Here is a 25129-nt window from a genome sequence, read left to right as displayed (position 1 = left end):
ATGACGCTCATTTTAAAAAAAAAATTAACTTGATAATAATCTCGTAAATTCTCATTTCTTTAAATAATTGAGATTATTATCTAAGAATTTGAAGAAAAATGTGCATGGATAACAAATGGTGCTCTTGCTTTTTTGAATTAACAATAATCTAAATAATTCACAAAAACAAAACAATTTTTTGTTATTAAAAACCTTGGTCAGAATTCTGAGATAATAATCTCGTTGTCAGGCTTCTGTAGTCTTGTAACGTAGTATGTTACATCATGTTTGTGTGGCTACCTGTGAGTCAAACATGCACCCCAGTTATTCTGAAATCATCATGAAGACACAAAAATCTAAACATCATGCCAAATCTGGCTCCTTTTCAAACGACGTCCTCTGCTGATTAAAAAAATAAATATACCTACCTACTACTTACAAGCTCGCAGTCTCTTTAAATACCAAACATAATAAGAGGCACAAAAAAGCCAATCTGACATTACTTAGTGAACCCAAAATATTCCAGATCTATAAGACCTATAATATCTCACAGCACAGCAGAAACATCCTCAATAAATCTGCAGTTCTATGTACAGAAGGACTCAGTATAAAATATCCTACTGACCACACACAGCCCACCAGGGGCCAAAGTTCCCTCCAAACTGGAGACCAAATAGCCATGTTATATTTGGCATGGCTCTTCTCTCTCTCATGCTACAAATATTAGCATAAGATTTTGGAGCGGTTCGCTCAGTCCTACTTAAACCCTCTCTCGGGGAATCTAACAGTTACAGCTAACTGGGGAAAAGGTAGTCCAGCTACTGCACACAATTAGCACTGCTCGCTTTGCCAAGGCTGCTGCTGCAGGTCGCTCTGCAGGCAGCAGCACAGGGTTCTTATGAAAGCTCATTTTAGCCTGTGTGATGAAAGGAAAAATGATCCTGTAAGACTTTATGATGAGAAAACAATGAGTTATTATCTCAAATGAATGAGAACTGATGCTAAGTCGTTATTCTGAAATAAGTAAGTCAATATTTGGAGAACATTTCCCACTGTTTATAGAAAGCATCTCATTATTTTAAGATACTAATTGGGGATGCACCGATTGTAGGATTCTGGGCCGATATCTAAGTTTAAAATAACAAGTTTGCCGGGGCGTGGCCTCCCCTTGATGGCACCACTCGCCGCGCACATGTGAGTGATCGACGGTGACAACGTGTGTGTTGGCTTCGTCGAGTGTACAAAGTGCAGCACAATGCTGGTATAGGACAGCAAAAAGACGGGGACCTCGACATTTAAGAGGCACATGACGAAGGCTTGCCATGGAAAGAAAGATGAGAGTCAGCCTTCAATGTCCATGTTTGTAGTCTGTTTGCCTGATGAAGGTCTAGTACGGAAACGTTGCAAATAAATTTTATATTGCAAGTTAGACAGTGTGCGGGAGTCCTTTTGCAATGTTGGTATCCTTAAAAAAAGTCGGGTTTGAACCGGGCTCGGGCTCGTAATTACAGGTAAAGGGACGAGAGGGGCTCAGACAGAGTATGCACATGCTCGGGTGGGGTCGGGCTGGATTTTTTGGGCCTGATCTAAACTCTAGCACTTGTAAAGGCCATTGTTTCTAGCAAAGACGATGGAGAACAGGTGTTCTTCTTCGGCGCTTGTCCTCGGCGCAGCCTGACGCGCGTATACTGCCCCCGTCAGTTCCAACAGGAATCAACAAGGCCGGCTGAGGGCAAAGTTGTATCCAGTACTTATGGTACCGAAACATAACAACAGGTACCAACGTATTTTTTGCGTGTTGGCATCAACTTGGTACTGAAGTATCAGTTCTCATGACAACCCTAGTATATATACATGTATGTAGTAGGTGTCTGTGTGTGTATATGCTGTGTATGCGAGTATGCTGATAAGTCGCACTGCTGTTCCTGTAATGTCAACAAAATGTAGTACTACAGAGTTTTACCGTGTTGTCTGTGGTCATGTTTTGTGTTTATTTTAAAGGCCCCTCTAATGACAGGCATTGGAAATTAGCAGTAGCTATTCGCCGTTAGCTGTTAGTTGCGGCTATCGGCTGTTAACAGCTAATGTTAACTAGCTCTCCACCTGCCGATTTCGACACTGATTTGTTGTTCACAATGTAGCATTATCAGGGAAAAAACAAGGTATGTTCTCTAACGTGTTCAAGGTTACTGCGTTCTTTTGTCCCAAAGGCATCCCGGGGAAGATGGGAGACGGGATGCTGTTAGTTTCAAATCCTACTTTTTACCCTGCACAAAATTTATGTGACACAAAAGAAAAGCATCGGCCACTGAAGTAGTGCAAATATCAGCCGATACCGATGTTCGGCCGATACATTGGTGCATCCCTAATAGCTACTCATTATCTTGAAATACAAATTTTTCAAGTCATTATTTTGAGAACGTTTCTCATTTTATTTTACAAAGTTTCTCTATCTTTTTCCCCCCATTACATTGGCGGAAATGGGCTTCCATATATTTCATATATTTAACTACTGGTATATCTGAAGCTAAATTTGATCTTTGGAGGCTTTGCTTAATCACTGTTTTATCACTTGGGTTTCTAGTGTCTGTCCTACCTAATGGATAATTTATAATGACTTCTTCATGCTTATATTTTCCTCCCTTTTGGTATTATCATAGATCTTTGTTGAATTACTTCACAGGACAAATAATATTTATCATATTTGCTGTGATATTTGTAAGGTATCCTAAAATTCATGGACGGATGTTAGTTGCCGCAATTACCCATCCACATTATTTGTGCTGGAGGTAATTAAATATGTTTTGCAGTCCAGCTCAACACATTAAAAAGACAAAAAAAACAACAACAACAAACTTCCCAGTTTCAGGAGGGTACCTCATGTGGTGACCTCCAGATAACTGGGCTCTGTCCATGTTCAAGTATATCCAGGAGATAATACTGAGTCGTACTCATTGTCTTTGTTCGCATGGCTTCAGAAACACTGAACATGTCAAAAAACAATTAGTATGCCGTCCATGTGCCCGAGACTTTGGCAGTAAGAACGATATTAAGGCTAACAACCGGAATGTCTTCATCTGCAAAGTGGAAGAATTCCATTTGGTTTATCCAGTCTTCAATCACTAATTTCTGTCATCGCCGTGGAAATGACTAATTCAGCCACAAAATCCCAAAATGGCCACTTTCCATTAGGTGATTTTCCTCATTTCTCCCCCGTGGACCGTGCTGGAGAGGCCTTGGAATTTGTTGGCCCAGAGCCGCTCTTTCTCTCGCAGGCTGTGGTAAAGTCGTGCATTGATTTTCACACCACGCCATCAGTTCCTCTCCAGACTGGGGTAAAGTTTGAACACTTTGTAAATCCACTCAGAGTAGAAAGCAACGTTTACAAAAAGCGCAGGCTGTGATGAGGCGCATTTTGTCCTTTGTATGCTAACGCCGATGATGACTTTGCGCTCGTGTTCCTGGCAGACCAATGGACCACCGTTGTCTTTCTGCAATTAGAGGGTAGAGAATGACACATCAGATTATTATAGTGCATTGTATGTGTTAAACTAAACCATCTCTGTTGATTGCTGCTGCTACAATGTTAGTTCACACAGACGATTGAAAAATACACCATTTTTGAGGTTTAACCCTCTCTCGGTTTCATTTTCATTTGCCACTTCTGAGATATTCCTTGCAATGAAAAGAATGGAAAAAAACTCCATTTTAAACTTTTAAATTATTACCCTTTGCAACCTGTAAACCTTTGAACCCTGTGCAAATTGGTGCAATTTATTTTAAAAAACATGGTTAAAAAAAGGCAATGAAAAACTTGGTAAGAAATGTCCCACAAATTGGAAAAAAAAAGAGAAAAAAAAATATTTAGAAAAATATTTATCAGAATTATAATTTTTAAGAGTGCTTAAAATTATAATAATTCTGATACAAATTTTTAAAATAGTTTTTATCTTTCTTTCTTTGTCTTTTTTTTTTTGTTAAATTTAAACATTTTTCCCTAATGTTTTGGGTCATTTCTTTATTCATTACTCAATGCCTTCTTCCTATGTTTCTAAAAGAAATCAAGCCAAAGGGTTAAACTATGTAAAACTATTTTTTATTGGCACCTTTTCTTCAGAGGAAAGTAGTTCCAGTGAAAACTAGCTATCTACTATAGACGTTGCCATGTTATTCAGGTAAAATGTCATTTTAAAGGGACAGTTCATCCCCAAATCAAAAATACATATCTTTCCTTTTACTTGTAGTGTTATTTATTGGTATACATTGTCTTAGTGTGAGTTGCAGAGTGTTGGAGATATCAGCTGTAGAGATGTCTGCCTTCTCTAGAACATAATGGATCTAGATGGCACTCAGCTTGTGGTTCTCAAAGCTCCAATAAATACATTTGAAAAACTCAACATTGATGTCTCTTTCCAGGAATCATGACCCAGTTACTCAAGATAATCCACAGAGCTTGTTGTGAGCAGTTTCATGTAGGAAGTACTTTCTTTCTTTTCTACACATAGATGAGAGCCTTGTGCTCGTGACAGCAACAGATGTAAACCTTAATGGAGTACTCCTCGGCCGAGCTGTAATGTTAGTTAGCTCAGTGGTGCTAGGTGAGCTAGCATTAGATGCATGCTTCCCTCTACACAGTGATATCTTGAGTAAAGGTGTCCTGATTTCTGGAAAGAGACATTGCCGTTGAGTTTTATTTATTTTTTTGGCACTTTGAGCACCACAAGCTGAGTGATATCTACAGTAGTTCCATTATATTTAAGAGAAGGCAGACATCTCTATGACAACTCACACCAAAACAATGATAGATAGCACTACAGGTAATGTACAATCATGTTGCATTCATGTTCTTTGTGTAGACATTTATTTGTGATCCTTACATCACACACGCCTTCTCCTCTCTTGCCGCCGGCACATATCCTGCTCTCCCCAGCGTCCCCTTTGATTTGTGAGCACATGTCGTTGTTGACCATGGGCATGGTCAAAGCGTTCAGTGCCTCATCGTATCCTGTGTCTGGACAGAGAAGGATATGCAGTGTGATTGTTAAATGCTTCAGATATTCTTTATGTATGAATAAACATGGTTAAAATGCAAAGTGGCAGGGCATGTGGGTGGAAGAAGGCAGTACTTTTGGTTTCCCCCCATCCGTACATGGTGCAGTTGGTGCCCTCGGCAATGTGACACTCTTTCACTGGAAGATGAATAGTGGAGGCACCTTCGGACACTGGGGCAGGACTAGAACAACCACAGTAATAGTCACAATCAATTATTTCATAAATAAAACAGTCTGTATGCACAGAAATAAGAAGCATGTCAGGCAAATAAGACGCGTTAATGTTTTAGAGCAATAAAAATTTCAATAAAATCCAATACGATACAAAAGACTACATCACTAGTTATGCTTTAACATTAGGATCATAATTGAGAACTTACTCCTCTAGTTTCAGCATAACCAGGTTGGATCCTTCTGGACCACAGATCAGGCGAGAGATGCGTAGCCTTGGATGGCTTGAGGATTCATTGAGGTGGCGCAGACCAACCTGCACACTGTAATCCTTGAGATCTGGAACGCTGATGACCACAAGTTGCATTATTGGAAAGGTAAGATCCAAAGTTATTGGAGCTTTACCTAAACTAGAGACTAAAAGTCAGGATAGTTGTGTCTTTGCTGCTTTGATTTTTGTTTTTTAGTCCCTCTGCTTTATGCAAGTGTGAAAGCTAACAGTGCTAACAGTGTGAACAATAATAAAAACAGCAACAGTGCTGACAGAGCTGATAATTTTAACATGGGAGGAAAGCAGAGGGTGGGTGTTACACTACTGTGACGATGCTGTCCCGCCACTATGGGTCAGGATGGCGTTACCAGCGATTAACTGTCACATGACTGCAGTGCAGTGCGATGGTGCTTAGCTAGCTAATGGGATACACACACAGGGACTCACATGCAAAGAATGGAGAAGCACATGCAAAGGGAGCGTCACTAAATTTTCTGCTCAGAAAGCCATTACTCCACCTTTACTATACCTTTAGGCTATGTAGCAGATTGTTTGCTGCTATGATATTGCTCCTAAAGGTAAATTTACCAAATTTGGAGAGTTTGAGTTGTTTTGACAACACTGTGGTGGCTGAACAGGTGGCTAGCAGCTAACAGTGCTAATTCCATGAACAGTGCTAAACAACAGCAACAGTGATGATAAAGCTAATGGTGTTAGCCAAGGGGAACTGGAGGGTGGGCACTACTTCCGCACACCTTCTACATATTAGCAGTAACTGTCAAATGCCCAACGTGATTTTGCTAAGTAGGACATGTTCCTGGACCAACATCCTACATCGCATTCCAGGACCAACATTGCAATCAACCAATCACAGCCCTCTGACATCATCAGTGTGCTGCTCTTGTGCTTCTTTCAAAATTCCTTTGTGCTTCTTCAGAGCTAAGCTAGTTTTAACAAAAAAAACAACAACCTTGTAAGCTACTGCAGGGTTAGCGAGTTCGCTTGCTAACGAAGGTGGCCATACTAACAAGTGAGCTTGCCAATAGACAAGAATATTAGCGAGCTAGCTTGCTAACTAGCTAACAAGTAAGCCTTCCAAAAGGCTACAATGTTAGCAAGTTAGCTTGCTAACTAGGTAGGCTATGCTAACAAGTAAACTGTTCACAGACAAAGTTAGTGAACAGTTAGTAAATGCCACATGGGATGTTGATCCAGGGGCGTTTCCTACTTGGCAAAATCACGTTGTGCACTGATGAATGAGCACAGTGCAAAGTGGTGGTAATGAGCTAGCCAGTAGGATACACACATGCACTAACATGCACGCAAGGACACAACAAACCACAGAGAAGCTCAGATTACAACACACACAGATAGCATGACTTAATTGTTAATGCTCTGAATGTCACATATAGCTCCTTTAAATATTGCATGAGGTAAGTTGAGATATATTGCAAAATGTTAAACACAAAATTATGGGTGCATTGTTGCACAGAAACATGATTACAGCAATTTGACATTAAAAGTAATAAATGACTTTTTGATCCTTTTTGCAAAATGTGAAGACACGAAAGACAAATACAAGCATGTTTTTCCATGACACACACCGGGCCTGAGAGTATCAGCTAAAAGCCACTGATGTACACCATATGCAATACATAGAGTACTGTACATGACTACAGAGATAGGGACATTTTGTTTAAAGCCACTACTTCAGATGTAGAGATTATATATGTATATGACAGGCTGTGACAACTGCAGAACTTAGGCAGATCTGCAAGACAGTCTGGAGTGAGTAACTACCAGTAAACAGGATACATCCATCTTTATGTTAAAGAAGGCAGCAAGCAAGAAAGAAAAATGTTCGAGAGATAAATGGAAGAGGTAAATGACAGAAGGGCTTGGTTAAAGTTTGCCAGACAGACATAAAAAGGTGGAGTATTACCAGGAGGTGAAGCACTGTTGGTCCGTCAAAATCCAGTCTTCTCTGATCAACGAGCCCCCACACAAATGAACATTCCTGAGAAAATTTAAGACAATTTTCACCATTACTATAGGTGTAAAAGCATAAAAAAAGCGATATAGTTTTAAATATTTCGCAATAACACAGATGTAAAATGACATACTCTCTTTGGATGCTAACAACCCAGCTGCCATCTGTCCCACGCACTTGGTGTCCTCCAACAATTCTGGTGTTTATATGCACAAAGCACGATATCTTGGGCCCAGTCAGAGCTACACATGAAGACAGTTTTATGCTGCATGTTAGATGGATGTGTTATTTACATTTCAATGGGGAAATGTACATTAAATCTTCAAAAGGCAACCATAAAATATGATTTGTTTAGTCAGGTACATGACAGCAGACGGATTTGATATAAAGAGTAAAAAGGAAAAGGGACGAGATTGGAGATAAGAGGACGAGGAAGAGGACTAGACTGGTAAAAGCCAGATACGCCGAAGCGATACTCACTGTTGGGTTGAGGAGCCACTGTCGCTGATTCACCTGATAGAAGCAAAGAAAAGCACGACAGTAAGAGGAGACCCCACAGCAGCAGGATATAATTTAAACCACTGACCATACATTGACACACAAAGCATGAAACCTCGTTGAAAAAGACACCCTTCTTTGCTTTATGAAGACTTATCTCTGAATCTTTGCTGGAGGCTATAACAGCCCGCAAACCGCACCAAATAAATTTGCTCGAGACCTCAAAAACTTCATGGAAGATGTGTTTTACATTATGGAAATTATTGTGCAGCCATTTGAAAGAGGCTCTTTAACGCGGCCAGATTGAAACCAGCCAAAGAAAATGTTGCGTCCGGCCGTCTGAGTGTGTGTTTGCTCTAATAAAAGGATGGCAGCAGAGACCTGCATCTGTTCGATGTTTCAGCAACATGTGTACTCTGCCAAATGGGACGAAACCACGGCTGACAGATTACGTAAGCAGCCAGACAAGCCGTATGAAAACACAATTATTATAACATTTTAGCTGAAGTCAACAAAGGCTGCAAAGCTAAACCACTTGTGTTATTTCATTGCTTTGCACCACTATACCAGCACTGTCCTCTTCTACTGTATTCTAAATGCCAATCAGTGCTCTTTAAGGAGTGCTTTCTGGACAGTCTGAAAGGATCACTTGCAAGATAAATGTGACACTTTCTAATGTCACAATGGAGGGACAACTACGCAGGTTGATTTTAGCGCTGCTCATCGTGGACTATATTGCTGTCATTGTTCATTTTAGTCAAACCATACAGTTTGAAAACGAGGCGCGGCTCCAACTAGAAAACAATGTTTTGATGCATTGGATGTGCATATTAAGGCAGTACAGGAGGAGGTGCACATTAATAATCCTCCAGGACTGTAACATGCTCATGTTTAACCCAAACAAGGAGGTCTTGGCCTGATTGTTTTGGTGCACAACTGAGTGCGATTGCTGTGTTCACACCTGCCCAAACGAACTGCACTTACGGAGCAAACAATCTTGAGTTCAACTGCACCGAACCAAACAGGGCAGGTGTGAAAGGACCTTCATAAGATACACTCCAGCAGCACGCAAGACACATAGGTAGTCATTATCTCTTTACGTTTTTGAAGCAAGTACATTATGAGCAAAGTGATGAAAAGCTGCTTTCAGTGAATGGATAGTAACAGTTTTTGGAATTTCCTGAAACCAACAATCCACACCTGCTTTCTGCAGAAATTAGCCAGGTGTCCACAGGCAGCATTTGCGAATTCTTTCCTTAACATTCCGCACATTCTCACTTTTAACCACTGCTTATATATACTGTATGTACACATGCTTGCATCAGTTGCATCTGTATTGGCAGCAATATGTGCAGTGCTTTCAGAACTGTGACCAAAACAGGGGTCATGTTATTAACACCCATTCTCTGTTGTTGAATTAAACTCTCACTACTGGAATTAACCACTTGCAGGCTGTTCATTTCTTATTGGTACCAACACATACTTCCACTTCATCATTAACCCCCTTCCTCACTTTGACAGCAAGCTTCTACTTCTAACTTAAAAGACAGACAGTTTTATCTAAAGATATTAGCGTCTTGGGCAGAGATTTCACGCTTTCTTTGTGTGTTGTATGTGGAGCTTCTCTGTTCTTTGTCGTGGTAGCTGGTCCCACTGCACATGGATGGTAATGCATTGGAGTCCTTGTGAGTGTATCCCACTGGGTAGCTAATCGCCTGCTGCCCTGTGTTCATAAAGTGATTACTGCTGATAATGCCGTCCGGACCCATGGTGGCAGGACAGCGCTGTTGCAGAATCGTGTCCATACGATCTTAACTGAGACTCTGAGTCATAGATATGCTCTGACTGTTGCATACAGCTCCTTTTAAGGTGGGAAAAATATGAAGCTACAGCCAGCAGCCGATTAGCTTAGCTTAGCACAGAGACAGCTAGCCTGGCTCTGTTGAAAGGTAACAAAATCCCTCTACCAGTGCCTCTAAATCTCACTAATTAAAACTTTATATGTTCGTTTAATCTGTGGAAAAAATAAAGTGTAAAATTGATAGCCTACGTTGTGATTTTACAGGTGTCTAAGTCTGTCAAGTTTGTGCCAAGCTACGCAAATAGCTGCTCACTCTATCAACATATTATTATACGGTTACTATATAAGGCTGGTATCAATTTTCTTGTCAAACCCTCGGTAAGAAAGCCAATAAAATCAAACTACTCCATTAACACTCTGCTAAATAGATCACTAAAACACTGCACTATATAACACGTGCACCATTCGCATTTCTTCTATGTTGAACTAAGGCTCTGCTCATATTCATGGCTGATGTAACACAGATGCATCTCTTGTTACAGAGACATTAGTGACAAGGTTATTTAAGACACTCACAGTGCTTCAGTTTGCAGTAGTCCCAGGCCAAGCGGTTATTTGGATTGGTGTAACACCAGGGGCCATGTTTGTCCCGGTCTGGATTCCGGCAGTAGTTCTTCTCCAGCCCCACATGGGAGTCTGTAGAGTGAGAATCCCCACTGTAAAACACACAGATACAGATTCTCATATTCCGTTTGTTATTTTGCACACAGTCTATCAGAACTAACACTACGCCACGTTTCATAAAGTTTTATACACTCGCACTCTAAAAACAGTGACACACACACCATCATGCACATACAGTGCATATACACTGTAAGTAACCATGGTATGCCTGGAAAGTCTGACTATGGCCTTCCTATAGTGCAATGAATCCTCTGCATTCGCTGCACAGAGGCCGTAGAAGGAAACGCAGAGTTTTGTGAAGAGTACTCATGGGACTATGAAAGTATGCACTCGAAGCATTCAGCAGGGTTCAGACCAGCAGGAGCCACATCCTCTGTGGAACTGTTCGGTTGTGCCCCCGATTTGAAGGAATTTACATTTAATTTTGTGTCTTTTTGCAGCGCTTCACACAGCTCTGGGAGAATTAAATGTAATCTTTTCAGATACCCAACATATCACTGAAAAGAAATTACCCAGTAGGAGTTTGGACACACATGCACACAAACAATGCTGAGCGATGGCCGACAATTTGTCAAGAGGTGAAGATAATTCCACTTCCCAGGAGAATGTTAAACAAGCTGTAGCTCTGAGCAGTTTTTCCTGGGATGACCCTTGGCCTTGAGCGGGGTAGACTCGCTGGCTGCAGTCTACGCGAGGGAGCTGATTGGCTTTGATCTACTTTCCTCAGAAAGCACTTCCTGGGGTCAGGGGTCGGCTCTGGAACATGTCCATCTGTCTGTGCCATTTTGGCTTTTAAAATTCCTGTAAATTAAGTAATTCCAACAGCCTGACTTATAAGTGCCAAGCGACAACCCCAGAGTGGGCAACCTCTCTGTCAAAATGGGTCACTTGGCGAGCACCGCAGGGTTTCCTCTCGTCAGTTAGATGAATAATAATTGGGCCTGGTATTGACCCCTGAGGAACCCCTGATTTCCTCTTGCTGTTTGTTTTCACTGCTTAGCTTCATTCATATGAGAGGGATTTTCACAAGGCAAGGGGAGCTGAGTCGTCAACAAACATTCATCAACTGAGCTGAAAAAAATGTCAGCCTCTCTAGGAAACCTCCTGTGTGTTTTTCAGTACAGCTTAAGCTTGACTGCGAGTTAAAAGACAGAGCAAAACAACAAATTTATTATGCAGAATAAACAACTTTGTTACCTGTTTATGTGATTTGACCAGTTTGAACATGGAATCCCAGATCGAGTTGTGGATAAAGTGCCCCTGTATGTTTCTCCGTTGTCTTCATAACACTCTAAGGAAGAAAGGGATATCATTATTTCAGACCATCTTGTAAAACACTCCCAAGAGAGCATAGAATTACTTAGCCTGGCAGTTTCTCAAACACTTACACGCAATCAGCGAGATTGAACTACATACATGATTTGGGTGGTGGCTGTCTTTCTCACTGATGCAAACATAACATAATCAAGTTCAGATTTTTGGCTTTTCTATGTGGTTTGGATCAATTTAAAGTCAAAGGCCCCTGTGTAAGCGGCGGTACAAAATTTGAAACCTTACTATGTCTCTTCTTAAACAGAATCAGAAGAGGGGCTGTAGTAACTAACATGCTGGCTGCAGCTTAACACGTGTGGTCATCTCACTGTAAATGTAACACAGAGGAACATGGGAAATGACAGCGAGCGCTAATGCCAAAGTCTGGTACTCATGTTCTTCCATGAAATGGAATTCACTGGGTAGCATGCTGCCAAGTGGCCCAGTCCTACGGGAGCAATATACAAAGTGTCTGTGTAACTCCACTTTGCAAAAACATAACATGGCTCTTAAAGCATTTGTCGATCTATATTTAAATCACATTCTACAGGAGACAGCATGGATATTTGCCATTCTTATGAAGTTTGGTGCTTAGAAAACACTCCGGTAGTCTTAAAGGAATAGTTTGACATTTTGGGAAGTAGAGCGTTATGTGGGAAAATCTATACCACTCCCATATCTGCACGATGAAAATGTACCCACAGCCACCAGTTAGCTTAGTATAGGATTAGGACTGGCAACAGGTGGAAACCCCTAGCCTTTCTCTGCACACAGGTGAGAAAAATTCACCCAACAGCACCCCTAAAAATCTCTAATTAGCAGAGGTGTGGGCTCAAGTCACATGACTTTGACTCAAGACACACTTAAGTCAAAAATTAAATGACTTTAGACGTGACAAAATAAAAAAAAAAAATACTTGAAACTAGACTTGGGACTTCACACAGACTTCAGCCTTTTGACTTAAAAATACTTGATACCTTCCTCCAAGCCCAAAGCTTCAAAAGTATGTTATTTTAAAGTGTACCAGCAAGTTGACACTTAAGTCCCAAGATTCACTTTGTTTTAACCAATCCAACGGCATCCAATCAAGTTAAAGGAGAGAACCACGAAGAGCTAACTTTACGTTACTGAGCAGCAGTTGGAAAAAAATACTTAAGTTAATTTTGTTCATGTGCAAAAAGTGTAAATAAAAAACAATTTTCAGCTTCATTCGACATTTGAAGGTGGACAAAGAGCAGTAAGTCAAGGATAATATTAACATAGCAAGCTAATGCTTAGCTAACGTTAGCTTAACCACTAAATAACTTTTTACCAAACTTGTTCAAAGAAATACAACTTTTAAAAAGTAGTCTTAGTTTTTGAGTAACTAATATATTACTACTCTGTTGTGAAATTGACTTTACATTTGGTGAGGACCGTATTACAACTTGTTTAGGACCCAGAACTCAAAGTTTAGGATTTGGGATTTGATCTGGGACTTATCAGTTTTGACTTAGGACTTGAGTTCAAAGACTTGAGACTTACTTGTGACCAAAACAATGACTTGGTCTGACCTCTACAAATGAGCACCTTACATCTTGTCATGTTCACTGTTTGCCAAGAAATTGTTACAGCCTACAACTTCCTGTTAAACCATGTTGTCATTTTTACATTTCTGTGCAGTGACAATTAATCGAACAAGAAATAATACATGTATTAGTAGACTGTGGGTACTAATAGGCAGATTTTCTTACCTGTGGACAGAGCTTCCCCCATTTTTCAGTCTTTTTTGCTAGGCTAAGCTAACTAGCTGCTAGCTCTCTCTGCTAGCTACAAATATTTAATGTGAGAGTGGAATCAATTTTCTCGTCTAAACCCTGGGAAGAAAATGAGTAAGTGTATTTCCCCAAAATGTTGAACTGTTCCTTTAAAGGTGAAGTTGCACAGTAATTTACCTATTTTTTGTGTGGCCTCAGCATCACACCTGGGGATGTGGGTGCAGTTGGCTATCCTCTGATTAGGGTCTGTAGTGAAGCACCATGGGTACTCTGCACCATCGGGGTTACGGCAGTAGTTCTCTCTGAGGTCTCTATAACACATACACAAACTACAATTTAAATGATGGGGCTGACGTATTGTAAATTTCATTTTTTATGCTTCATGCTGATCACTTTTCTTTTTGGCACTTCAACAGTCAAATACACAAAATGGACAAAGCACAGTGGAGAGACATTTGAAGCCAAGCTGTCAGGGGCTATGAAACTAACATTACTCACTTGCATTTGAAGTTCTGAGGGAGAAAGGAGTGGTTATGGGGCAACTGGGAGTCCCAGCGCTGACACGTCACACCCTCCGGAGTGACATTCATTGTGCCTCGGTAATCTGTGCCCTTTCCCTGGACACAGGATGTTGTTATATTGACATCTGTGTCCTCACTTGAGTCCGAATCTAGCAAGGAAAGAAAAAGAAAATGTAAGTGTCGGCATGAAAAAGGAGGTTGCTAAAGAGTGAGATGTAGGAGGAGGGAGAGAGGGAAGGAGAGAAGGACGGAGGTATTAATCCCCAGAAGAATGTGTCATGTTTAACCTAGAGACAGATGATCAAAAACAGTAGCACTCCCCCCTTGTCTCAACTGCGATAGGAAACTTTGTGTATTCATAACACTGGTGCCCTACATTCTTGCATGCAGGAATATCCACAACAATATGCCCTTGTTTAACTTGCTGACGGCACACAACGTCACAGGCTGTTGTTAGAAAACACCTGGAACCTTATCAGCTTCATGATCTCTGCCTAAACATTAAAATCTGTTTCTGGTGAATTTGTTTATCGAAGCTCAACCAAAGATATCACATCCAAGCCCGGTCTGGCCGGGGCAACTGTATCCACCGGAAAACTATTCCAAACATCTTCAGATGGAATTCTGCTTTTCAGCAGTGCGGGGATAGCAGTACACGGGGAGCGACTTCTCCCTGTTGGATTTCTGTCTCTGTTTCTTTAGCCTTTGACAAATGAGATGGGAGAAGATGGAGGAGGAAAGGGAATGTTTTGAGGCAGAAACGAGAAGGCGGATGGAAAAGGGGGATTCTTTGGCTTGATGTAATGCATGCCAGTGTCTGTGTGCACTGCGTAGTACAGGTCAGTGGTTTTTATCTTTCTGAGGGCAGGCATTGAGGGATGCACACATCTGGACAAATGCAGATCCTCCGCCCTCGCTGTAAATCATCGCATGTACTGTAAAGTGCATGTGTGTATGTGTCTGACAGAGACAAAGAGAGATGCTCCGTGTGTTCGTGGGTGTGCATGTGGGAATATTTCACTGTGCTTTCAAAGAAAAAAAAAAGAATAAATTCTCCAATGGTGTAACCTCTATTTGGCGTCCATTATTTTACCACTGTCTTTTGTATTACATGTGAAGGCAAAAGTTATCTAAACTACAACTCTGTCAGACTCTGCCAAATGTGATATGACTCAAGAGGAGTTATATTGTTTATCCCCATAACACTTACAGTATGCCTTATTGTTTCATATAGTACAATAGCAAATACAATAGGGCTACACTTTGGGATGATTTTAATCTATAGATTATTTTCTTACAATAAGCCAAGTATTTGTTTACTCTAGAAATTAATGAAAGTGAATAGTCTTCACATTTTTCTTAGTTTTCTTAGTTCAAGATCCAAAGATATTCGATTTACAGTGATATAAATTAGAAAAAGGAGGCTGGAGCCAGAGACAGTTTGGCATTTCCTCTTAATAAATAACTTCAGGTAGCTGATGTAACCCCGGTTCTCTGAGTGAGTTGACTAAAAGGTTTTCATTATGGTGGTTGCTCAAGTTCTGTCCATCAGGTCAATCCAAAATATACCATAGGTATTCAACAGAGCCCGCTAACTACATCCTGCTCCTTAGCTGTTAGCTTCTGATGGTTCATCAACCCTGTCGGAGCTAGCATGGAGCCCACACTGTCAATAACTGCATTCCCTGAAGAAATATCGAATTTTTGGAAAATGCAATTTCAGAGAGAAGCAGATGGAAGTGTCGACAATATGCCTTTGAAATATATATCCTGGATGTCAAACTGATTTAGAGGTGAAAACAGCTGAAAATGATATACAGAAGCTAAAGCCTTCAGATACCAGTGTTAAAGTGAACCACCAAATCACCCGGCAATCGAGAAAGAAGACAGTGAAATTAAGGAACATCAGTGTTCTTATAAAACAGGTTAGGTGTTCATTTAGTGTTACAATCATTAAAAAGCCAAAGCAGTATATGAATACATCCCGTATCCCTTCAGTAGCCTAGTTAGCCTAGTTCAAACCAGCCTGAAAATTGATTACACGAGTCATTGGAACACCCCTGTATAGCCATAGTCGCAGCTGGCCGATGCTAGGCCACACCTGGCAAGTTTGCATCCGAGGGTGGGATTTAGGGCCCAATTCCATTTCTTTTTTTTGCTCCTACCCCCTTTTTTTGAGAGCCACCTTACCCCTCGGAGCACAGTTATGAGGGGTAGTAATTGAAAACTTGCTCTATGTAATGGGACAACCCTTTAAGACTCTGATACATACATAATCAGTATGCTGGTGATTTCTCTTGCCTGGGCCACAGGGATCCTTTTGTGGTTGTGTGTGGGATTCATTCACAACTTAACTTTCAGTCAATCAAACACGTCTTCACGCTGCTTCATTACCAAGCCACTAGCACTGCTCTGTAGCTAACGTTAGCAACACATGCTCCTACTGTGCCAGTCTGCACTGATGTAAAAGTGGCGGTAACAAGTACGGCAGCTTTGCCGCTGGACTTAAATTAAATTTTGGGCAGAGGGGGGAATGTGACATGGAAATATGTCAAAATGCGGGACTGTCATGCACAAATCAGCATCAACGATGTAATGTTAGCTAGTTAGCTAGTTTGCTACCGAGACATTGCCATACTAGCGGTTTCTTTAGTTATGCTAGTTATGAAGAAAAGTACCATAATATATTGAAACAACACTAAATGAACATACTAGATGATTATCATCATTTTTAAATCTTCATTAACAAAGAAAATGTACAGCCATCTTGCTGATGATTTGTCAAAACACTTTGGAGTGTGCCTCTGAAAAACCTCCGTTTGTAGGGCGATGTAGCCCTAACACTTTACCCTTCTCCTGTATCCCAACAAGAAAAGGCACACACTCCCCTGAATGTAAAGCACAAAACAGAGGGGTAAGAGCAAAGTGGTAGGGGCAAGGGGTGTATTGGGGTTGGGCCTTATCAAAGGGTCAGTTGGACTGAGATTTGGTCATCACTTCATTGTCATACTAGTCAAACTACTGGGTGACCCTTTGTGTCTCTACGGCAGCATCTGCATTCATTATGTTCCTCCTCTCCACTTTTTCTTTAATTCGTCACTTATCGGTAAACATGATGGTTCTTATACCACAGACACAACTATTAGGCCTTCTGATGGCCATGTGGTGCATCTCTGTATAATAGCCTCTATTGTAACAGTCCATTTTACAGCCCCTTGTCATCTGTGAGTGGTTTCAGTAAAACACTTCTGGCTCTCTGAAGTCAGACACTCCCCTTTGCAAACAACCTATTTACTCTTCCTTGTTGAGGTAGGAGGATTGGAAGCCTAGCACCACATGAAACACCGGGCTTGGTAAACAAAAGCCTTGTGAGACTCTCTGCAGGAGAGAAGAGGAGCTTTGTTACTCCGCTCACCGCAACCACCAAAGTCCCGTATGTAACAAACCCCTTGGTACCATCTAACCACTATCTGGTTGTACCAACCACAGTCTGTCTGTCCAAAACCAAGCAAAGGCTCCTCAATGCCATGTCCACTTTTAGATCTTACAATGGTTCCCTAAACTGTGTGACACATACTGTTATAAGAGTCATAAATCAGTAAAACAATAATTTGGTCTCTAGTTGATTTTTTAAAGACTATGTCCACAAAACCAAAGCCCAAGACTTGGAGTATACAGTCCGTAAGCTCTTACCACACACAGAGATGTTGCAGTACTCCCACGGTGTTTTGGGATCCATGGTGTAGCACCAGGGACGGAGGCGATTATCTGGGTTACGACAGTAGTTGTCCTTTAAATCTTTGTGCCGATACCTGAGAGAGGAGATGGAGACAATGCGGGGAGGAAAGAGCAGATTCAGAGGGAGAGACGTAAGTCATAACAACTGGTGAGGTCTACCTCTCCTGGGTATTAGCGTCAGTTATTTAAGCATCTGTCATGGGTGTGTACAGCAATGTCCGTGAGAAAGGTTCCTGTGTGATTATCAGCTTTGCTGCTTACTTTTTGGGCTGAAAACGGTGTTTGTGAGGCCTTGATGAATCCCATCTTTGGCACTCTTTGCCACTCTCTGTATGGTCCATTTTGCCCCGATAATCTTCCCCATTACATGTCATACAGATTTCTGTAAACAGAGAAAACATCATTCATCAAAACTTCTGGATCTGGTTTTTTTTGGCCATATCCTATTGTCTGGTGATGTCATTTGTCTTACCCTCCGAACACTGTGGTATGCCACACTCCTCTGCTCGTACGTTGGGGTCTGTGGTGTAACACCACGGACCACCGGGGTCGTTGTTGGGATTCCGACAGAAGTTCTCCCTCAGGTCTTGCGTTGGGTACCTATCAGGATAAAACCTACAGCGGAGTAGACACACATTATTGAAAGTGTTAACTGATACTGTAAGCTGTGTAAATAAATGTTAGGGAGTACTTGCACACTTGGCTGCTCTAGTGATATATACAGTACCATACCTGCCTGCTCGTGCTCTCAGTAACAAGCCAAATAAATTCAAGAGGCATTTACATTAAAGGGGCAGTTCACCACAAAATCCAAAATACATATTTTCCCTCTTATCTATAGAGCTATTCATCAGTTTAGATTGTTCTGATGTGAGTTGCAGAGTGGTGGAGATATCGGCTGTAGAGGTGTCTGCCTTTTCTCTTATATAATAGAACTAGATGGTACTGAACATTTGAAAAACTCAACAGCAATGTCTCTTTCTAGAGATCGTGACCCAAGTACTCAAGATAATCCACACCTACTTGTAATGAGCAGTTTCATGTCAGAACTATTTTCTTTGTATGAAACTTCACCCGCCAAACTAATCACAGCACAGAAGGAAGTGTGAATAAACTGCTAGCTCACCTAGCACCACTGAACTAACTAATATTACCGCTCAGCTGAGGAGAACGTCATTAGTGTTATCATCTCTTGCTGCCACTAGCACAAGCCTACTACCATGAGCAGATGCACGCTTCCTTCTGTCCAGTGATACTGTTGTACAGGAACAGTAAGTATTTTCTTTTTATTAAACTACAGCACCCAACCGTATCAGCATGCAGAAGGAAGCGTGCATCTACTGCTAGCTCACCTAGCACCAGTGAGCTAGCTAACAATACAGCTCAGCTGAGCAGGACACCATTGTTCACGTCTCGTGCTGCCACTAGCATTAGCCTTTTATCCATAAGTAGATGCAAACTTCCTTCTGCACGGTACAATGATTGTACAGGAACCATATCACCGTATGGAATTATTTTCTTTCTACCTAACTACACCGGCCAACTGTATCACCAAGCAGAGGGAAGCGTGCATCTACTCATGGGCAAGAGGCTCATGCTCATGACAGTACTAGATGTAAATATTAATGCCGTCATCTTCGGCGGAGCTGTGATGTTAGCTAGCTAGGGGTGCTAGGTGAGGTAGCAGAAGATACACGTTTCCTCCTGTGGATGATAGAGTGGGTGTGTGTAGAAAGAAAATAGTTCCTACATGAAACTGCTCACAACAAGGTCTGTGGATTATCTTAAGTAACCAGATCATGATTTTGGGAAAGAGACATTGCTGTTGAGTCTTCCAAATGTATTTTTTTGCGCTTTGAGCACCACAAGCCGAGTGCCATCTAGTTTCATTATGTTCAAGAGAAGGCAGACATCTCTACGGCTGATATCTCCAGCACTCAGCAACTCACACCAGAACAACCTAGATTGCTAAAAAGCACTACAGGTAAGAGGAAGAATAAGTATTTTTTCATTTGGGGGTTAACTGTCCTTTTAAGATATATGCTTAATTCAGAGAAATGCTAGTGCCTGCAGTGTGACCAGGTTACATTTTAAGCCTTGAAATGATCAGTTACATAAGTCTCATGCAAATATGGTCATCAAAACCCTTCTTCTCTTCAGGTTTGCACCTTTTGCATGATTGCCTCAACGATTCCTACCATATCCTCGCTTCCTCATGTGTGAAGCAGCCAGACTCTGTCACAGCACAGTAACCACCAACAGCACAGAACAATGCAATGAACCACTTGAAGCAGATCAGGCAGGTCTTTTGCTGGCAGCCTTTGAACACGTTTAAACCTAATCCCTCTCTGTCATCGGCTACCTCACGTCAGCGTGAACAAGCGACTGTTAAGAAGACTGTAAGAAAAACCGGCTAGTCCAAACATATGGGATGTAACAATGAGGAACGGCATGGGACCCCCGTGTTAAATGAACAGTGTGTGAAATTCGTCTTCTGTCAGGTCAGGATGATGAAAAGCTGGTATGTCAGCACCCCCTGATCCACGCCGACCACACTCTCCCTCCCACAAAGGGAGACAGAGAGGGCAGACAGGAGGGTTGTGGGCTAAGAAGAGAGGTGAAAAGAAACAAGTGAAGTGACTGACTTAAGTGCTTTAACAAGAAAAAAGTGAGCATTACAGAGTGAGCAAAAACGCGAGTGTTTAATTGATGATGTAAAAAGAAACAACATGTGCAGAGAAAGAAAAAAGAAAAAGGAACCAGTTCACCCTCCCTTCAGCAGCTTGTCTGAACACACTACCCCAGACAATGACTCTTTTCTTGGGGGAGTCTGCTCGGCTCTCCCCTCCGTGCCCTGGGGCTTACGCAAGGCTTCTACGCTAATGCACAACATCATTCAATCCAGAAGTACAGTAGAAGAAATCTCAGGCATCAAATTCAGCAAAAAAATAGAGAAAGAAGGAGAAAGTCCTGAGCTACAGAACCCAGTCCCAAAAAACTCTAACAGGGTTAAGTCTAACAGCAACATTTCATTTACCCATGTAACTGCAACAAAACACTTGTTCCCCTTCGCTGCAATAGTCTGCCAAGTGCCAAAACTCACATCTGTTGTGTGTAACTCACAAGCTCAATATATTACTATCATAATACAGTATCCTTAATTTATAAATGGAATTACAAGGTCCCTCACTGAACAGAAAAAAAAAAGGTTGCATCTGGTGAGAGTCCGTAAAAGGCCGCTGCATGGGAGCAAGTTAGCCATAATGATGTTGCACTAACAGATGTTGGCCAGTTATTCATCTCCTTGCCAAAGTCTGTTCCCATCGGAGTGCAGACACACATGCTTCGCTCTCCGGGCCGGCTAAACATATTGGCTGGATTTTTGTACATCACTAAAGATGAAATCTAGACCTGAAGTAACTGCTGCAAAATGTCTAGTAACATGCACCTGGAACAAAGACAGTCATGCTTCAAGGCTACGGCATCCAAAAGGAATAAAGTATTGGAAGATCAGGGCAAGCGAGCAAGGACATTATGAATCTTAAGACATGAATAATGATTTTTGGAAGCAGGACATCTGAAAACTGCTCAAGTGTCCTGAAATGAATTGTATAATTTTGGCATTAATTCACTTTCATGAGAAGTTCAATAGCACTCTCATTTTTGTCAGTTAAAGGGACAGTTCACCCCAAATCAAGGGATATTTTTTTCTTCTTACCTGAGGTGCTATGTATCCGTCTAGATTGTTCTGGTGTGAGTTGCAGAGTGTTGTAGATATCAGGCACACTGCTCATAGCACCAAAAGATACAGCGCAGACGGAAGCTTGCATCTACTGCTAGCTCACCTAGCACGATTGAGCTAGCTAACATTACAGCCTTTAATGTTTACATCCTTTGCTGTCACAAGCCTCACTGCTCACAACAAGGTCTGTGGATTATCTTGAGTAATCAGGTCATGGGTACTGTAATGACACATCACTGTTGAGTTTTTCAAACGTATATTTTTGACGCCGAGGGCACCACAAGCCAAGTGCCACCTAGTTTCATTATATTCCAGAGAAGGCAGACATCTATACGGCTGATATCTCCAACATTCGGCAACTCACATCAAAACAATCTAGACTGACAAACAGCACTACAAGTAAGAGGAAAAATATGTATTTTAATTTGGGGGGGGGGGCTGTCCCTTTAATTATAAAGCTACAGCCAAAGAAACATTTAGCTTAGCTTGGCTTAGCTTAGTTCAGTGTAAAGACTGCCATTCAACAAGCCATGCTAGCTGTTTCCCCCTATTTCCAGTGTTTCTGCTAAGCTAAGCTAAGCTAAGCTAACTGGCTGTTGGTGCTAGCTTCATATGTACAGCACAAACACAAGAGAGGCACCCAACAAGCCATGCAAGCTGTTTCCCCCTATTTCCAGTGTTTCTGCTAAGCTAAGCTAAGCTAAGCTAAGCTAACTGGTTGGTGCTAGCTTCATATTTACAGTACAAACAGGAGTGAGTCATCTAACGAGCCATGTTAGCTGTTTCCACCTGTTTCCATCTCTTTCTGCCAAGCTAAGCTAAGCTAACTGGCTGTTGGTGTTAGCTTCATATTTACAGTACAAACATGAGTGAGGCATCTAACGAGCCATGTAAGCTGTTTCCCCTTATTTCCAGTCTTTCTGCTAACCTAAGCTAAGCGGAGCTAAACTAAGCAAACTGGCTGTTGGTACTAGCTTCATAGACATAAGACAGACATGAGAAAGATATCCATCTTCTCCATCTTCTCCTCTAACTCTTTGCAAGAAGCTGCATGTTTCTGTGGTTGCGTGGGCATTCTGACCTCCCAGTATGAATGTGCAGAAAAATAAAAGAAAGTCCCCAAGGGAATAAATAAATGATTGCAATGTAATCTATTATTATTAATATGAACAGAAATTTTCCATTCTCCATGTTCGGCTGGGCATCAGCACACACTTCTTTCAGGGCCTTGGTTCAGAAACTAAATATAGACAACAGGTGGAAGTCCCATTCCTGGAAGGGAACCTCCTGAGAAATCACCCTTGCCCCACGGCGATCGGTCAAGCATGAAAATAATAGTTACCTGAAGCTCAAATGGTGCGCGGTTCATTATGGTGGTAATTCTCACACAGCGGGACAGTCCCATGTTAGGTAACCCCACAGTGGCACTAAATCTCCCTTAAGTAAAGCTCCCTTTGACCCCTTTGAAAGTTTAAAGTTGCTGACAAGCCGGGGCGATGTTACATTTGCCATCTGGGACGAGGACGGGAATCGTGTGTCAAATAAACAATGACAAAGGACTGCTAATGTAAAGAGCTGCTCCTGGAAAGGGAGGGGAGGAGGAAAAGAGAGGAGAGGACAGAAACACTGTGCTGTGCTTTAATTGCGGAGGATCACTGAACCTTTATTTTCTCTTGGTACGTCTGTGGCTTTGTGAGCTCAGCTGGACAACAGACAAAACATGACTTCAGTCTATAAATTTCTGCGCTTTCTTCCTTTCATTCTACCTCCCCTCTGTCTATTCTTCACCCTGCACTTCTTTAAACTCTTATTACTCTGTCTCTCAAGCCCCCCTCCCTGCTGCAGTTAAAATATCTTGTAACTAACGAGCCCCACTAATGAGATGCTGGCACAGAACCATTGTCACAAATTCACTGCTGTGTAGCCGGGAGAAAACATCATTGGGATACACCTGATGGCCTCCAGTGCAGCAGAAAAACAACCTCGTCTGAGATGACATCCCTGCATGTGTTGAAAGAAATCTGACTTATTTCTGGCTAAACATTCCCTCTGCCTTCCCTTAACCCCCGAGGTGCAAGGGGGATGATGTGAGCATCTATAAATCAGCTGCTAAGGCCTGTTCAATATCAGACACAGAGAAATACAGAGGGAGCATCCAGGAAGGTGGCGGAAGCCTAAAGATTAGAGAAACAGACTTTGAAGGCTGCTGGTTCGAATCTAGCGAGGGGAAGTGAATGATTAACACCTTCCAGTCCTTATAAAGTGTCATCAAGCAAGGCACAGCACCCTTAAGGTAACATGTAAATGTTTGTAGCTATTCCTCGTCTCATAAACAACCCCAGTTCCAATGAAAATGTAATTTCTTGCTTAAAAAAAGAGACGACTTACGTGTGTTCATTGATGTTATTATCTGACCAAGCTTGGCAAGTGATGTTTGACTTCGTCCAAGACCTCCTCCCCCTGTAGTTGTCCTTGGTGCCGATGATACACTCCCTTATATAATCTAAGCAAGGGAAAAGGCATAAGAAGCATTTAAAAACATCCATTCATGTTCTGACTTCTACAGGCTACCTCTGTGTACTCTTTGTGTGCCAATTTATACACCGTTTAGTCAATTAAATGTTGATTTGTGTCCACCGCCTTGACCACCTGGGCTATATTTTCCCATGTATGGTCAATAAGACTTTTTTACGGCGTGTGTTTTAGTATGTCCCGGCTTGTGTGTTATTCCCAAAGCAGACAACTCCCTGAAGTTCATTAAATGTCACCGGGGGGAGTTTCCGTAAATTCTGCCTTAACTTCTAAAGTGCTAGATTCCACAGCCTGCGCTGGAGAAAGCCTTTGCGCTCCAGATTGTAAACAATGACTTTTTTTTGTTTACACTCCACTTAAGTCTGCTACATGTTTATGCGTGCAACTCTCACCACAGGAGTGATTAAACAGCAGGGGGGGGTTTAGGTTGTTTTTATTGTGTCAACAGAAAAACCAAAGACCTTTAAAGGCGGGGAGCCGACGCAAGGAGCACAACCTGCAATCACCGCCAAACAATTTGCCCGTGTAAATCCCTGTCTGCACCTGTATGTTCTCATGAGAAAAACACCAGAGTGCATAAACTCATTCCTAATAACGACACTAACCTTTTTTTTCATACAAAGTAAAGTTGACGTTGGTCTGCTTCTGCACACCGTGGGTGAAGCGGTCAAAGGGAAGCAAGTGGCATTTCCTGTTGTGCCGTTGGAAGTTGAAAGCCCTGCAGAAACACACGGGAAGTCGTTGAGAGATGAACAAACGATAAACAACAAAAATATGTAAATACTGTGTCAACATAGGAGGAGAGGAGGAGTGAGAGGGGAACGCTGCCATGTTCCAGGGAAGCACAGAGAGAAAAGTGGAAATCACCTGCAGTTGAAGTTTTTCTTGACCTTCTTGCACTTGCGGGCGCAGTGTTCCTGCGATCGGCTGTTTCGTACCAACGGGGGCTGAGGGCAGTCTGTGCAAACCAGCATGTGACTCTCAGTCTTCTCATACTTCTGTAACAACTGATGAGTCCTTCTACAAAAACCTGCAAGACCACAAGGACACAACATGTTATCTGCATGTTTGGGTGCAGCCATT

At 41.8% G+C, this 25129-nt stretch overlaps 1 protein-coding gene across 2 annotated transcripts; it reads right to left on the bottom strand.

The window, feature by feature from the left end:
- On the bottom strand, positions 1 to 25129 carry hgfa (hepatocyte growth factor a). 2 transcript variants are annotated; one of them, XM_050036652.1, is made up of 17 exons: positions 24914 to 25129; positions 24652 to 24764; positions 23903 to 24017; positions 18245 to 18387; positions 18034 to 18154; positions 17728 to 17846; positions 14012 to 14183; positions 13691 to 13842; positions 11643 to 11736; positions 10338 to 10477; positions 7943 to 7975; positions 7596 to 7704; positions 7415 to 7489; positions 5411 to 5548; positions 5106 to 5212; positions 4857 to 4990; positions 1 to 3470 (listed from the first exon to the last, which is right to left on the bottom strand). In XM_050036652.1, exons 1-17 carry the CDS (start codon positions 25126 to 25128, stop codon positions 3294 to 3296), a joined length of 2157 nt encoding a protein of 718 aa, XP_049892609.1. In that variant the 5' UTR covers position 25129; the 3' UTR covers positions 1 to 3293. The 2 variants fall into 2 exon arrangements, with proteins under 2 accessions (XP_049892609.1, XP_049892610.1); XM_050036653.1 differs by having other exon boundaries at positions 13691 to 13824.

Source organism: Epinephelus moara, chromosome 23 (genome assembly GCF_006386435.1).
Source record: "Epinephelus moara isolate mb chromosome 23, YSFRI_EMoa_1.0, whole genome shotgun sequence".
NCBI lineage: Eukaryota > Metazoa > Chordata > Actinopteri > Perciformes > Serranidae > Epinephelus > Epinephelus moara.
This window is presented reverse-complemented; position numbering and strand designations above follow the sequence as displayed.